Below are 14,574 nucleotides of genomic sequence, written 5' to 3' on the forward strand. Positions count from 1 at the left end.
AAACGTTTACGTATACAGTGTTTGTTGTAAAACGCTGGTATAGCATAGCACAATGGCGATTTTTCATACTAACGAGTTATAACCCGCAATAATAATTTCTTCTGATATGAGATACCAAAGACGTGCATCCCTAATATTTAAAGTACTTAGCAAGTACTTAGTACATTAGAGCTAAACAATTTAAAGCACGACAAGAACGCGTGTATCAAATTTAAAAATGCCAATGCCTACAGTTGTCAGTTAATATTATGATAAAAGTCATACCAATTGTCATTTCAGAACTGAGTATTCATGAAGGAAATAGGAATCGTATTATTTTGTGGAATGTGCAACTAACAACTGTTTTACAGTAAATTTGCCCCAAGGATTATGCGATTGTAAAACATAATAAAGAACAATATTTTTGTATTTCCAGTTCAGAGTTTATATCATCCAATAAGATTACCTAGAAGCACCAAATAATCTTAATATTTAATTGTTGCCCGAAATTGGTTTGCTGTTCATTTTCAAAGGACCGTCATCAGGTTATTATGTTACTCAACAAAAGCAGGTTTATTGTTTTTCTTGCTCTTCTTAAGTGTTTCGTCTTATATTTTCAAAGCCAATTCACACCGTAAATCATAACCTTATCTCTATGTTTATACGTTCTCTTTTTTTAAACTTTACAGGTTGGGATTCACGAATCGACCTCAGTCGTGCAATATGGATACTCATTCAACATCTGATATCGTTATTATAAGCGGGAATTCACATCCGGAGCTGGCTGAACAGATTGCTAAGTAAAATTATTGTAGTTACTGCTAATTAAATAGTCCTTGAATTGTACTTTAACCACACATCAAACATTACAGTCGTCTCGGCGTACGTAAGGGAGGATGCTCAGTTTTCCACAAGACTAACAGGGAAACAATAGTAGAAATTGCTGATTCTATTCGTGGGAAAAATATTTATATCGTTCAAACTGGTACAAAGTATGTATTCAGATTAATCTTTATCACTACTACACATTTAATGCTTACGTTCATACAATCATCTATTGACAAGCAATGTCAATTAGATTCAGTTGTTGTTGTTGAATTACAGTCAAAACATGTTATAATGACATTGAAGAGACTACTCTTATTTGGTTGAAAAAACTGATAGTTGCCACAGCTGATTGCATAGATTCTTCTTAATAACAACGTAATCTTACCTGATACAATAGAATTCAGCCAGTAACTTTGATTTGGTTCAATATAACTGGTATAGTGTTCTAAACAATATTCTCATAAACGACTTTGACTGTACACAGAAAAAATTAAAAGTTATATAGTTATGTTGTCAAAGCCTTAAATTTGCATTTAAATATTCATACAATTTTGGAAGTGATATGCATGTATTCCTGCTGGATTTAATGTACTTTTTCCTTAGTTGCCTATAAGCATGTTATAAATGGTATAATTAGTATATGGCTGTTATGATGTAGGAAAGTGTACCTTTGTAGTAAAGTAATGACAACTCGATGGATTCATTTATAGTATCTGTATCTTCTGAAAGCACAATGCTCAGTTGGAAAATGAAGATGGAGTCATGTTAGTCATGGTTTCTTATTTATTGCAATAATTATAATATAAATTATTGCAACTCACTAAATATAATGCATGAAATTATTGGGATACCTTACATCATTTTCAGGGATGTGAATAACAACATTATGGAACTATTGATAATGGCTTACGCATGTAAGACTTCATCGGCTCGTTCCATTGTAGGGGTCATTCCATACCTTCCATACAGCAAGCAATGTAAAATGAGGAAACGTGGTTGCATTGTCACAAAACTCTTAGCAAAAATGATGTGTAAATCTGGTCTGACACATATTATTACTATGGACTTACACCAAAAGGAAATTCAGGGGTTCTTTGATTGCCCAGTTGACAATTTGCGTGCATCACCTTTTTTGCTACAGTATATTCAGGAAAGTGTAAGTTGACAATATCACTAATATTTATTGATACAACAACCCTGGTAACATTATTCATTTGCTATTTCAAAGTCCTGTTTCATTTCATGTATATTATATAAAAAATATTATATAATATATATCAAGTATAATATATATTATACTTGATGCAGAATTGTAGATATGAATTATAATAATAGAAGAAAAAGAAAATATATTAATTGATAAAAACTTTTTGCTCTGTATCCAAAAACCATCTTACCGCCTAATGGGTGTGGGAGGTATGTACTACCTTGCTAAAGAACACTATTAATTTGCTTGTCAGTTTCTTTTTTAAAATATTTACATCTTATAAGTGTAACATTTCACCTGAAAATGGTTTCAGTTTAATTTTTTCTAACAGTTATGTAGCCTGTACTTTACTAGTAATAAGTCTACTAATTTTAGTTCTACATAGATTCCAGATTATCGTAACTCGGTTATTGTGGCACGGAACCCTGGGTCGGCAAAGAAAGCAACTTCATACTCAGAAAGATTGAGGCTTGCCATTGCTGTCATACATGGAGAACAGAAAGAAGCAGACAGTGATGAAGTAGATGGAAGATATTCACCACCATGCTTGCCCAGGTGAAATAGAACAAGCATTTTCTAAAGCCATACAATATTTAGGATATTTAAATGTGAACATGTAATGTTAACAGATCTCGTACCATGGATGTGCCAGTAGGAGTACCTGTACACCCAGCTAAAGAGAAGCCACCAATAAATGTTGTAGGGGATGTTGGTGGCAGGATTGCCATCATGGTTGTGAGTATATTTCCAGACAGTTGTTAATTTGGCTGACAGCTGTTACATTTTTAGTTTGGTATGCTTTAAAGTGGTCCAAAGACTACACCCCATAGAATTTTAAATATATTATTTTATATTACAGAACTTTTTATGTCTTTTAACACTTTAGAAGTCTCATTTTCTTTCAGGATGACATGATAGATGATGTGCAATCATTTGTCGCAGCCGCAGAGGTCTTGAAGGAATGTGGTGCTTACAAAATATATGTCTTGGCAACCCACGGCTTGCTTTCATCTGATGCACCTCGCTTAATTGAAGATTCACCCATCGATGAAGTGGTTGTTACCAATACAGTTCCACATGAGTTACAGAAGATGCAATGTAAGAAAATTAAAACTATAGACATATCTGTACTGCTTAGTGAAGCAATAAGACGCATTCACAACAAAGAATCTATGTCATATCTATTCAAAAATGTTACATTAGAAGATTAAGGAAGGATAAGGGTTGTGGAGAAAAAAAAAATTTAAATGGAATATTTCACTTCAAACTTTAATCACACAGATCAGATCAATACAATAGAATTTTCATGGGTTGTTACTCTCAGTAGTAGTTTACTTTTTTACAGTTCCTTGTAAATATCAACCTATAATAAAGACCAAAATTAATTAAACTTATGATTTATACAAACAGGAGAAAACATCCTTATTACTTACTATTAATACAAAGGCTTGCTGTATTTTGGTGAAAAATATTATCAATAAATTAACTAAGGAGGCTTTAGTATATTCAGTTTTTACTACAGCGTTTTTGTCTTAAAGTGCTCTTTCTTTTCAAAAAGTAATCATTGTCTTCTACAAGTCATAAATTGACATCATATCAATACATATTTGTATTGAATTTTTAGTTCCACCCTACAAAAAATACAGCATTCTATTGTGTGGAAAATTAATTTAGGAATTAATCATTTTGAATCTGTGTCTGTGGGTGTTTTAATGTCTTTAAAGCAGCAATTTATGTGGGAAATGTATTATAGTATATAAGTATATTTTTATAGTATTTGATAGATTAAGACACCAATTTATTCATGTTTGCTATGTTCTATGTTTAAATATTAATGAAAAATATTATAATTGTTACAAATTAGTGTACTGCATAATAAAATGTTGTCATGTCAGTGTACATTGTTGTAATTGAGACCATTTTCTGTGCGTGAAAATTTATGTAAAATAATTGACAAGAAATTATATTGCAGTGACTCGAGTAAGTCTAATTAATCTTAAACCTGTTAATTAACAATTTTTCCAAAGCTTTTATTATTGCATAGGTACCTTTTATCCATAATAAAGTGTTAGTTTAAATATAAGTGAATTGATTAGTTAGTGCCACAAAATGTATATTGTTTTGTTATTATTGTATTCTTTGTCAATAAATATTTTCGTGGCTAATCTTTTTTTTATTGGACTACAGATTTTTCTATACTTTTATATAAATTATGAAGATATTGACAAGTTTAACATGGTTTATATTTCTTAGAAAATGTTAAGTTACTTCTAACAGCACTACATTTTTTTTAATTACTTGCAAAAAGATTCATAGCTTGCACAATAGATTCCAGACCAAGTACAAAGATGTATCAATAATAATTATTATTTAATATTCTTTTTTTATACACCTATCTAATAGCTAAAGATTGATTTTTTAAATTCTTTAAAATCCGCGGTCCGCACTGGGTGTCACCTTTTTGGGATGACACCCACCTGGTCTCTCAACATTAAGAACAATATAGAAAAAAAGAGGGCCTCAGAATTCCCGCAAAAGAGCCTGACGATGTCGTGGGGGATTCCCCGTCGTATACTCGCGATCTTTTAATAATTGAGCTTTTATCATATAAAATTTACTACTTTCTTTACTTTCTATGAGGTGAGTCCAGCGACTTCCGCACCGGGTGCCACGCCAGGTAGCTACGCTTTCTGTACCTAATTAGAAATTAATCTTGTTTGTACGTGTTAGATAAGCGATTAAGTACGAGTCGATCACTAAATTTCGAACCTGGCAGGATTATTCTTATTCTGAATGGATTATTCTTCTTATCACAAAAAATTATACTTTAATAGTACAGGTTTATAGATATTTTCTAAAAAGGGTAGTAGGAAAAACAAGTGATTGCTCAGCTTTGAAACTTATTATTGGTTTCAAAGCTGGGCGATAGTTTAATGCTTGACAGGTATTGGATGACTGATGACTTTGATAGATGCCTGACCAATAATCGGTTTGGACTTTGGGGTTAGAAATAAGAATAAAATTGAGTTATAGAGATAAAAGTACTATTATTTAAAAATAAAATAGTAATTATATATTATGTTCAATGTTGTAGGCATAGGAAAAACCATACATTTTATTTGCTATAATTATATAACTTTTCTATAAAGTCAAACAGAAAGAGATAAAAATGTTGGTGAACAGTATTATTGGTGTTCACAAAATATATTTTAGTAAATTTTTTTATAGGTGCACTTCAACTAGAAATATATTAAAGCTAAGTGATCGTGGAATGTTTCAAGATATATTTCCAAACACTGCAGTGTCAGTTACTTTTAGTTTTTAACTGAAATTTATTTTTTAATTGTTTTATAAATTTAATAATTCTTTCTTTTAGATCAGAAATAGTAAATCTACTGAATAAATCACCTCAGTGTGTATATGCAGGTTTTGATCCTACTGCTAATAGTTTGCATATTGGGAACCTTCTTGTGATAGTAAACTTATTACATTGGCAGCGAGGAGGACATAATCCTATTGCTTTGGTAGGTGTTACTTTGCAAGTCTATGTACTCTTTTTTGTTTCTACTTGAATTATTATAAAAAAAACAGGTTTTATTTTAGCTAGGTGGAGCTACTGGATACATTGGAGATCCCAGTGGCAAGAATACAGATCGTATGGCTCTACAGAGCAATATAATTCAAGAAAATATAAATGGCCTTAAAAAGAACTTGGATGAGGTGTTTGACAATCACAAAAAATATATTTGGTCAGATGAAAGGAAGCTAAATCCCATAAAGTGTGTTAACTGTATGAGGTTATTTAAAAAACAAAATATTTAAAGGGATTTTGTGAATTAAAATAAATATGCATTTTTAGAATTGTCAATAATGAAACTTGGTATAGAGATATTAATTCAATACAATTTGTAAGTGAAATAGGAAGAAATTTCCGAATGGGTACAATGCTGTTAAAACAGAGTGTTCAAAGTAGAATAAATTCAGAAGTTGGAATGAGTTTTACTGAATTTTCTTACCAAATTTTCCAAGCATATGACTGGCTGAAATTATATAAGGAGTTTAATTGTAAATTTCAGGTAATTTTATGGCTTAAAATATTTAGAATGGTATCTTATTATTTTAGTTAGGATATCATACAATTATACATTGATTTAATTTCAGATTGGTGGTAGTGATCAAATGGGTAATATCAGTGCTGGCCATGATCTGATCAGTAGAATAACAAAGCAAAGCGTATATGGTGTGTACTTATGCAATAATAATAAAATATTAATGCTTGTAGTGATCAGGAGGAATTATAGTTATTTATTAAGGAAGGCCTGAGCCACTGCTTCTACTATCTAAAGTATCAAACTTGGAATTTTGAATCAGTGAGTCAACACCTAAGGTGATAAGACCATTCACTTACATACTTGGGTGGACACTGCCTACATATGGCAAGTTTTTTCACTCATATACAAGTTAATTAAAATTAATTTGAATAATGTAATGAATATTAGTATAAAATATATTATGTGAAATATTTATTTTTAGGTTTAACATTACCGCTAGTAACAACAGAAGAGGGAGATAAATTTGGAAAATCTGCGGGTAATGCAATATGGTTGGATCCAAACAAAACAAGCCCATATAGTCTTTACCAGTTCTTTATTAGGACCAAAGACTCTGAAGTGGAAAAGCTATTAAAATTATTTACTTTCTACAGTTTAGGTGAAATTAAGGATATAATGTTTAAGCATAAAAACCACCCGCAGGATAGGTATCCTCAACAATGCTTAGCTGATCAGCTGACAGTTTTAGTTCACGGAGGTTAGTTTTTAGGAGAGTTTACAAGCTAATGCTGGCAACTAGAAAATAATGTAATATTCATTTCCATAAAAATAACACAACCAATTTTCCAAAAATTTCTAAGGAAACTTAACACTAATATATTCATTTGCCCGTCTGACATTTAAGGTTGTAAACAATCGCTGCTTACTTAAAAGGCACAGTAAGACCACATTTTCTTCTAAATTAAATTGCTGTTAAATAAAATACTTGATATTAGTTATACATGTAAATTACATTTTATTAACTTGATATAATATAAACAGAGGAGGGGCTGAAAAAGGCGCGAATAGCAACAGAAGCTATACACAGCAAAAATGTTAAATCCCTAATAACATTGAGTTCTACAGAATTAGAACAAGTATTTGAAGGGGCTCCTGTCACTCAATTACTTCTATCTCCTGGGATAACTGTCCTCAAACTTGGTTTGAAAGCCAAGTGTTTTGCAACTGAGGGTATGTAAAGTATAACTATTAAATAACACTAATTAAGTATCTACATTTTAATCCAAAATAGATTAAATAAAAAAAAATTTATTGCATTGATACAGAAAATTGATGACATACTTGCCTTAAGTTTTTCAATTCATATGTATAAGATCTAAGCCTGTATAATGATTATGAGTAGACAAGATCTTTTATACCCAAGGTAGTGATCTCTAACTTAACTAAAATACCTGTTAATAGCCGATTGCTTAGCCCTATATTGTATTAGGAAGTTTTTAATTTGTTATTATTTTCACAGCTGATGCCATGAGAATTATTCAAGCGGGAGGTTTCTATATAAATCACCAAAAGATCAAAAACATACAGGAAGTTATAACCGAGTCTGTTCATATTCTGCCAAATCAACTCTCTTTACTTAGAGTAGGAAAACGAAACCATTACATTGTTAAATGGATACATTAAATAAATAAAACGTGTTATCAAATTTTGTGATTTTATTATACTTACAACAGAAGCTATACTTGCAGTATATATTAATAAAATGCATATCACATAAAGAACTTCGTAAATACTACATAACATATAGCCATTACGAGTCGAAACAGCGCGGCCAAAACTAATGCACTGTAGTCACAATATAAAAATATGGCGTAAATAATACAACATTGTTTGTGCGCCCGCCGTGAGGACACTCACACCAATCTCTAATATCACAAAAAAATTGCAACATAATCTATATAGTACATAAGCATATCTACTTAGACCAATACATAAAATCAATTGACGTTTTGTGATATGTTTATGGAACTCAACCCACGTTAATTAAATGGACGAGTTATCGTCTACATTGCAATAACTTCAATAATAACGTGAGTCACTCTGACTGACAATAGCATTAGATGATATAATTTTAGTACACTACAATCATCATAAAAACGACATCCGATACAAAAATAAATTATTCGCAAATAAATGTATAGATGTACTTCTAAATCTTTACGAAAACTGTAAAAATAGAGGGCGTCAGTCTCGTATTAATTTCCATCTTAAGATGGCGATGTAAACTATCACTAAACGGCGAATACATAAGCCTTTTAAAATCGCTTACAAGCACCTCGACTTAACTTATGACTTATGGAACCGAGGAATTTATTTGATGAAAATTTGTCAATGTCATACAACTAATGGTATTTACGTTAATATAAATGTTGGACTAGAGGTCTGTGCTCTCGTTTTGCGGGGGGACGACCGGCGGTGGAGGGGCAGGGACCATGGGCCGAGGGGGGCGGTTGGGCTGGGCCTTCGGTGACTTTGGCCCGTCTGTAATGCTGCCGTCCGACTGCGACAGCTGCCTACTGGCGTTAGTCAGTTTCGGTTCGTCCAATTCGGCATCTTTGCCGCCAGAACTGTGGGTCCTTTGTACGGTTGCACGTGGCTCCTCTTCATTTCCACCCACTTGAATCACTGTCGGATGTTGTTTGTCCACTGTGTAGATGTGCGTACGTTCTAATACTGTGGGTGCCGCGTCCGTTCCCTCTGCGATAGACGACCTTTGGCCACGGAAGCTTTGTGGGCGAAGAGTAGCTGGCCGTTCTGGCACCGCTGGCTTATGCCGTAGTTGGACGTCTTCTGTTTCTGCCGCGGGGACTATAGTCCTGGGTGCTGCAACCGGTCGAGGTGGTGGTTGGCCAGTGGGTTTTGGGATTTGTATTCTAACAGGTTTGTCTTTCTCTGCCCCCAGGGATGCCGGCCCACATATATCGCCGATGATTTTCATTCTTCCTACAATCCCTGTTTGAGCGGTCATATTTTTGACTACAAGCGTTTCTTTATCGTTTTTGAAGTCGAACTTCTCTTTTTCAAATTCAAAGCTTTGACGGCGAGTATCTGCCAGGTTCTCTCTGCTTCCACTACGTGATGCTTCCTCTTTCAAAGCCTTACTTTGTCGGTACGTCGATCTGTTTATAGTTTGTACGCCAGTGATAACTTTCCCAGTTTCTGATATAACCGGTCTTGGTGGTTTAGCCGGTTTTTCGTTTTCTTTCGTTATGGTGAGGTCTTTAGTTTCTGTGACTTGCGTTTGTGCTTCAGCTTTTTTCTTGTCTGGAGTGAAGTTAGGAGGCACGGGGGCGAGAGGTTTATTTTTCCGCCTCATTATTGGTTTAGGACTTCCATGCGGTGGACTAGATTGATCAGACAATGAGCTGTTCGATTGTGCTTTTTTAATATCGTTTTCTAGTAAAATTAAGCTAGTGTCGTGACTGTTACTGCGAGAGTGTCGGCCGGGACCGTCCACCGTTGATTTGTTGGATGCTTGATGATTATAATCGAATAGGGACTTGCTCATGCTATTGAAATCTCCATTCGACTGTTCCTGATTAAGAGCAGCTGTTTGGTTGTAGCCCTGTCCAAAGTTCGACGTAAATCCGTAGTCTTGATCAGAGCACTGATATGGGAGTAGGTGTTCTTTGGTGAAGGAAATGAAAAAGTTGATATCGTCTTTAAAGAACCAGTCAGCATGCTTGATTAGAAGTTCAACGACGCAATTGACAGCGGTAGTGATGTTCATATCGAAGGTACTCTCGTCCACGGCCCAAAGAAGATTGGGAGCTATGACGATGGCCAAATTTGAGGGAGTCATTTTGTTTGTGCTTTGATTTTGTGTCAAGGCGGATAAAAATTTAATTAGATAGCGAAGATTTTGGAAGTTTGCATCTGGAAGTAAGTGTATGGCTTCCCAAAGGGAATTTAGTCGGGCTTGTTCCGTTGGTTGTCGTGATGCGATAATAAAGTTTTCGTAGAGCCTAAACGTTAATAGGGGTTCCGGTAACTCCCTGAGGTAAGATTTCAGCACAGATGCTACGACGTGCATATCTTTATAATCTGAAGGTAGAGGGACATTAAATAAACCGGCGTCTAAGGATAACTTCATGCGTCTTACTTTTGAAGTACCTGTAAAAGAATTATTATATTTGAAACTACACAAAGGTTTAAAAAAACTTTTTTAAAAATGCACATAGATCCTTTTTATAGATACACAGCTCGGTCCCCGCGAAATGTGTTAAATATTCGATTTTTTTAAATAAAACATACCACCAGCAATCCTAAAAAGCCCTTCTTCATTAAGCGCTAGCTCGTGTAATGTGCAAACACAAATCTCTATTGGAAAGGCGATAGTGCGACTCGTCACACGCAGATGCTCTTCCAATGGGTACCCAAATACTGGCTTCACAGAACTGTCATCTGAAAAAATACTCTATAAGAATTGCATATTCAATAACCAAGCGACACATAATTGTTAGTATGTATTTAAAAATTATTACTAAACCTTTACTTTATTTATAAAAACACTTCTGCCCTAACATGCGACCCAGATTGACAAGCACAAGAAGTGAATAAATTAACAGACGAAACAAAAACTTTTGACAGTTCACTCAACAGACAATGAAAAAGGTCCGTTAATCAATGTGATTCGTTAACTAAATTAATACACCAAATCAAATTTGCCTTTTTCAGAATACTAGCAACGGGAGACGATGTCGCTTTCTGAGTAACACATCGTGTATATTGAAGCTGAGTACTGTCGAATTACCGTCCTTGCAATATAACAATTTTATGAAGTATATCACAAGCGTATTCTCGGCGCACTCTAAGCTCGTCGTAGCTTCGATGTGCCTCAAAAATTAAATTTGAGTATGTTAAATATTTCCTAATATGGGAAACTTATTCTCTAATAAACGCTTATATCGTTGACGACCTAACGACGAGATAAATTCCCGAGGGAAAAATAACTGCATTGTTTCGGTAAAATAAGACAATAAAACAATAATTTATAAACATTATAGGCCAGCCATGGCCCTTATTTTGCTCACTCAGGCTTTCTTAGTTTTATAAGCGTTTGCGGTTACCTAAATAGTCGCAGTTAGGTCCCGAGAGTATAGCCAGATGCATGGACTCTGTTAGCAAGACATTATTTTAAATCTTATGTTTAGCGCCGGTTACTAATCAATAGTGTAAGTAATATTTTTACATTATGTAAAACATCCCCACTAATACAGGAATCTTAAAATCATCTTAAATAGTACCAGCTAAAAAAGCCAAGGACAAAATTCACAGGAATTGAATGCAACAACAGTATTCTCTCATAAATGGGCACAAGCAATCAAACTTCCTAAAGTGCGTGTATATAATTAATTGGCTCACTCATGGATTAACTTGCTCAATCAAATGGTACCAAGAACATTCCTATTAATTTAGGTGTTGATATTAATCACTACTTGCACCTAACTTCGTAACGTAAATTATATTTGTACTATCGAAACGACTGGAGCAGTATTCAATAACTTTTATTAAATAATATAAAGAATATTTTTTCACACTAACATTTATTTTTAATTGAACATTTACCTACAATATATAGTAACACAAAATTACATCTGTTGTACACTGTGGATTAACTTTGTATGTAATTGTTTGAACCTATAGAAGCGGCAGTCTATTTATATTTTATCCTCAATCAATAAAATATATAGTTGTATGGATCATGCAACTTATATATGTTATTTATTAAGGATAAAGTCTAATGAGAAGCAAATATTATTTCCTACTTACTTATAAATCTTTCAAGTTCCGGGACGGTATCCTGCAACGAATGCAGCGCCGATTCATGGTAAGCTCTCTGCAACTTCACATACTGAAGGAGTGTGTGCGCTAGCTGAGCTTCTTTCGCGACCAGCGCGAACATATCAGCAGCTAAGGCGTCCCTTGCTGCCTCTACTTTGTTACCCGCATCTTCGTATTCCTCTTTAGCCGCACTTAACTTAGTTGGATTCTCCTCTTTTTGACGCTCGAGGTGCTAGATAACATTACTTACTTAGCAAACAAATACTTGACATCTATACTAATATTATAAAGAGGAAAGGTTTGATTTTTTGTTTGTTTGTTTGTATGAATTGAATAGGCTCCGAAACTACTTGGCAGATTTGAAAAATTCTTTCACTGTTGGAAAGCTACATCATTCCTGAGTGACATAGGCTATATTTCATTTTCAAAAAAGTAGGCATCCTTACTAAAATTACGATAACATTAACATTTGTTTATTATTTGATACAATTCTAACAGATGGCGCTGAGTTAAAGGTAGTAGTTTGGCAAGACGACGTTTGCCAGGTCAGCTAGTATCATATATTTATTTTGGTAAATATATCGGTATAGTTTTAGTCTGAATAATTCAATGGCTAAAAATATATAAACATTTTGATTTTTAAATGCTACCTTTATTTACAAAGAATATACTATCAGTAACTCATTGGATCAGATAAGAGGTAGAATAATAGTCTTATATAATATTTTTGCTGATTACATATGAAGCATCAAATAAATATTTTTATTTCTTTTACTATTATAACAAAGGCAATTAATATGACGAGGACTTGGCAAATAAACTAATTATGTATTATTACATGACTAGTTTCTTTGTGTAGATTTGTTATCCAAAATAAATATTTATAAGTAAAATCACTCGGCAGTGGCTTTAGTTGTTCCTTGAGACATATTTCTATCTATCAGCATACTGATCTTTAAAATTATCATATGTACAAACGAGGGATATTTAACCATACAAATATTTCTTTCTCAAGGAATATAGTGTATTTAATGTTTGTAAAAACCACTTCATGTATCCACAATGATATAAGAAAGCATAGGGTAGTGAAAGCATTTTTGATGCTTCCATTTGGATATACAATGAACTAAAAATTAATCTTTACTAATAACACATGTAACTGATAACTCCTTATGAATAATTACTTGTTGTTCAAGTTAAACCTTTACAATGTCTAATTTTATAAACAATTTCTATAATCAGTTTCATTAATACTTAAATAGAAATATGAAGTTACAATTAACAATAATAAATTATGTAGTTATTGCAATTATACCTCAGTCATGGATTTAATAATATACTATTGGTGATGTTTATTTTTGTTCGTATACATTGTCTTGTGATCTTTTAAATCTAAATTGTCTATTTCACAATATGCTACAACAAGCCATTATTAGTAAAACTTACATTATATCTGCTAGCTGCTGATTCTTTCTCATTCATAAGTCGGCTAAGTTGTTTTTTTGCCTTCATGATAGCAGGCAAATCTGTTTCACTAATTGTTGTAAGTGGTGCACATACTAATTGCTCAACTTTCAACTCGTGCTCAGCAATTTCATTTGCAAGAAATTTCTCAGTTTTTCCTGTGATATTAGAAAACATTCTATTTAGATTCTCATAATAAATTTGAAATAACCAACTTTGCTGAATCTATTACATATCACCTACCACATTCATACAAAATATATTTAAGGATACTATCATCATCATCATAGTTGCTAGCTTCACACATTGACAAGCCTAAAAGGTATTCTGGAAGTTTTTTCAGCCTTTTTTCTCGAGCTGCAGGGTCCTGACCCTGAGTATTTCCAGCTCCCGTTGACAACCTCTTGCTGAGCAATTGTAATGCATTTCTAAGGTGTTCTACTTTTCTGTCAGCTGTTTGTAGTTCATCTGGCAAAATCTCACCTTTCCCTGATCTGAAGATAAATTTTACATATTGGGTGTATTTTATAGAACAGTCAATAAAACAGAGAAATAAGGATAGCTTTATTATATTGTGATTAAAGTTAGATAGATTCATTTACTAATTAATAAAAGATTAATACGTTACGTTTTGCGTTATCAATATTTACCGTTTCATCTATACCTTTTTTAATATACAAATATCATCAACATAACTGTATGCAAATTTCGTAGCTGTAAAGCAATGGAAATCTTATCAAACAGGATAAATACCTCGAAAACGTTTGGTCGGCTAGCTGTTTTACTCTGTAAAACTGTTTCTTCATTTTCTTAAATTTGATACAGTTTTCTTCCCACTCTAGAAGGTCATTGGACTAAGATCACCACAAATCACAATAAAATCAAGATATCGCCGAAAAGAACGTAACTAATGTCAGCACGCCAATGAGATCATCTTCACATTCTTAGCACACCTATCATACTTTAGTTTATCCAATAAGGCACTACATTTCAAAATTCACATAAATTTATATTCACAACACTTTTTAGACCAATAATTTTTAAGAAATCGTTCAAATACTTCCGAATTCAGTAAATTATAAATGATTCAGAAAAATAAATGTCACAGACAGAGTTTTGACAGAGTATAAATTTTTAAAAACTAGATTATTCGATTTTGTTACACAACGGTTTATCATTTCTTATCTGTATGAGGACTTG

General features: G+C 33.2%; 3 protein-coding genes across 4 annotated transcripts; 2 read left to right on the plus strand and 1 right to left on the minus strand.

The window, feature by feature from the left end:
* The first annotated feature begins 263 nt into the window (after positions 1 to 263).
* LOC111004217 (phosphoribosyl pyrophosphate synthase-associated protein 2) lies at positions 264 to 4,155 on the plus strand. 2 transcript variants are annotated; one of them, XM_022275130.2, is made up of 7 exons: positions 264 to 550; positions 669 to 779; positions 852 to 971; positions 1,675 to 1,963; positions 2,400 to 2,569; positions 2,644 to 2,749; positions 2,920 to 4,155. In XM_022275130.2, exons 1-7 carry the CDS (start codon positions 531 to 533, stop codon positions 3,223 to 3,225), a joined length of 1,122 nt encoding a protein of 373 aa, XP_022130822.1. In that variant the 5' UTR covers positions 264 to 530; the 3' UTR covers positions 3,226 to 4,155. The 2 variants fall into 2 exon arrangements, with proteins under 2 accessions (XP_022130822.1, XP_022130823.1); XM_022275131.2 differs by having other exon boundaries at positions 264 to 524.
* Positions 4,156 to 5,093: 938 nt separating this feature from the next.
* On the plus strand, positions 5,094 to 7,771 carry LOC111004211 (tyrosine--tRNA ligase, mitochondrial). Its single transcript, XM_022275126.2, has 8 exons — positions 5,094 to 5,317; positions 5,391 to 5,538; positions 5,618 to 5,793; positions 5,874 to 6,090; positions 6,176 to 6,254; positions 6,548 to 6,823; positions 7,108 to 7,296; positions 7,586 to 7,771. The coding sequence occupies exons 1-8, from the start codon at positions 5,184 to 5,186 to the stop codon at positions 7,747 to 7,749; spliced, it is 1,383 nt and encodes a 460-aa protein (XP_022130818.2). The 5' UTR covers positions 5,094 to 5,183; the 3' UTR covers positions 7,750 to 7,771.
* On the minus strand, positions 7,764 to 14,490 carry LOC111004210 (rho GTPase-activating protein 44). Its single transcript, XM_022275125.2, has 6 exons — positions 14,128 to 14,490; positions 13,618 to 13,868; positions 13,357 to 13,532; positions 11,899 to 12,142; positions 10,381 to 10,530; positions 7,764 to 10,239 (listed from the first exon to the last, which is right to left on the minus strand). The coding sequence occupies exons 1-6, from the start codon at positions 14,178 to 14,180 to the stop codon at positions 8,501 to 8,503; spliced, it is 2,613 nt and encodes an 870-aa protein (XP_022130817.2). The 5' UTR covers positions 14,181 to 14,490; the 3' UTR covers positions 7,764 to 8,500.
* Positions 14,491 to 14,574: the final 84 nt, after the last annotated feature.

This window comes from Pieris rapae, chromosome 13 (genome assembly GCF_905147795.1).
Source record: "Pieris rapae chromosome 13, ilPieRapa1.1, whole genome shotgun sequence".
In the NCBI taxonomy this organism is placed as follows: Eukaryota; Metazoa; Arthropoda; class Insecta; order Lepidoptera; family Pieridae; genus Pieris; species Pieris rapae.

Coding starts and splice junctions, on each gene's coding strand:
- LOC111004217 (XM_022275130.2), top strand. CDS start 531: ATGTTACTCAACAAAAGCAG. Junction 972..1,674: donor ATCGTTCAAACTGGTACAAA/GTATGTATTCAG, acceptor CATCATTTTCAG/GGATGTGAATAACAACATTA. Junction 1,964..2,399: donor TACAGTATATTCAGGAAAGT/GTAAGTTGACAA, acceptor AGTTCTACATAG/ATTCCAGATTATCGTAACTC.
- LOC111004211 (XM_022275126.2), top strand. CDS start 5,184: ATGTTGGTGAACAGTATTATTGGTGTTCACAAAATATATTTTAGTAAA. Junction 5,794..5,873: donor AGGAAGCTAAATCCCATAAA/GTGTGTTAACTG, acceptor ATGCATTTTTAG/AATTGTCAATAATGAAACTT. Junction 6,255..6,547: donor AACAAAGCAAAGCGTATATG/GTGTGTACTTAT, acceptor ATTTATTTTTAG/GTTTAACATTACCGCTAGTA.
- LOC111004210 (XM_022275125.2), bottom strand. CDS start 14,180: ATGAAGAAACAGTTTTACAGAGTAAAACAGCTAGCCGACCAAACGTTT. Junction 13,869..14,127: donor GCCGACCAAACGTTTTCGAG/GTATTTATCCTG, acceptor ATTTATCTTCAG/ATCAGGGAAAGGTGAGATTT. Junction 13,533..13,617: donor ATATATTTTGTATGAATGTG/GTAGGTGATATG, acceptor CTAATATCACAG/GAAAAACTGAGAAATTTCTT.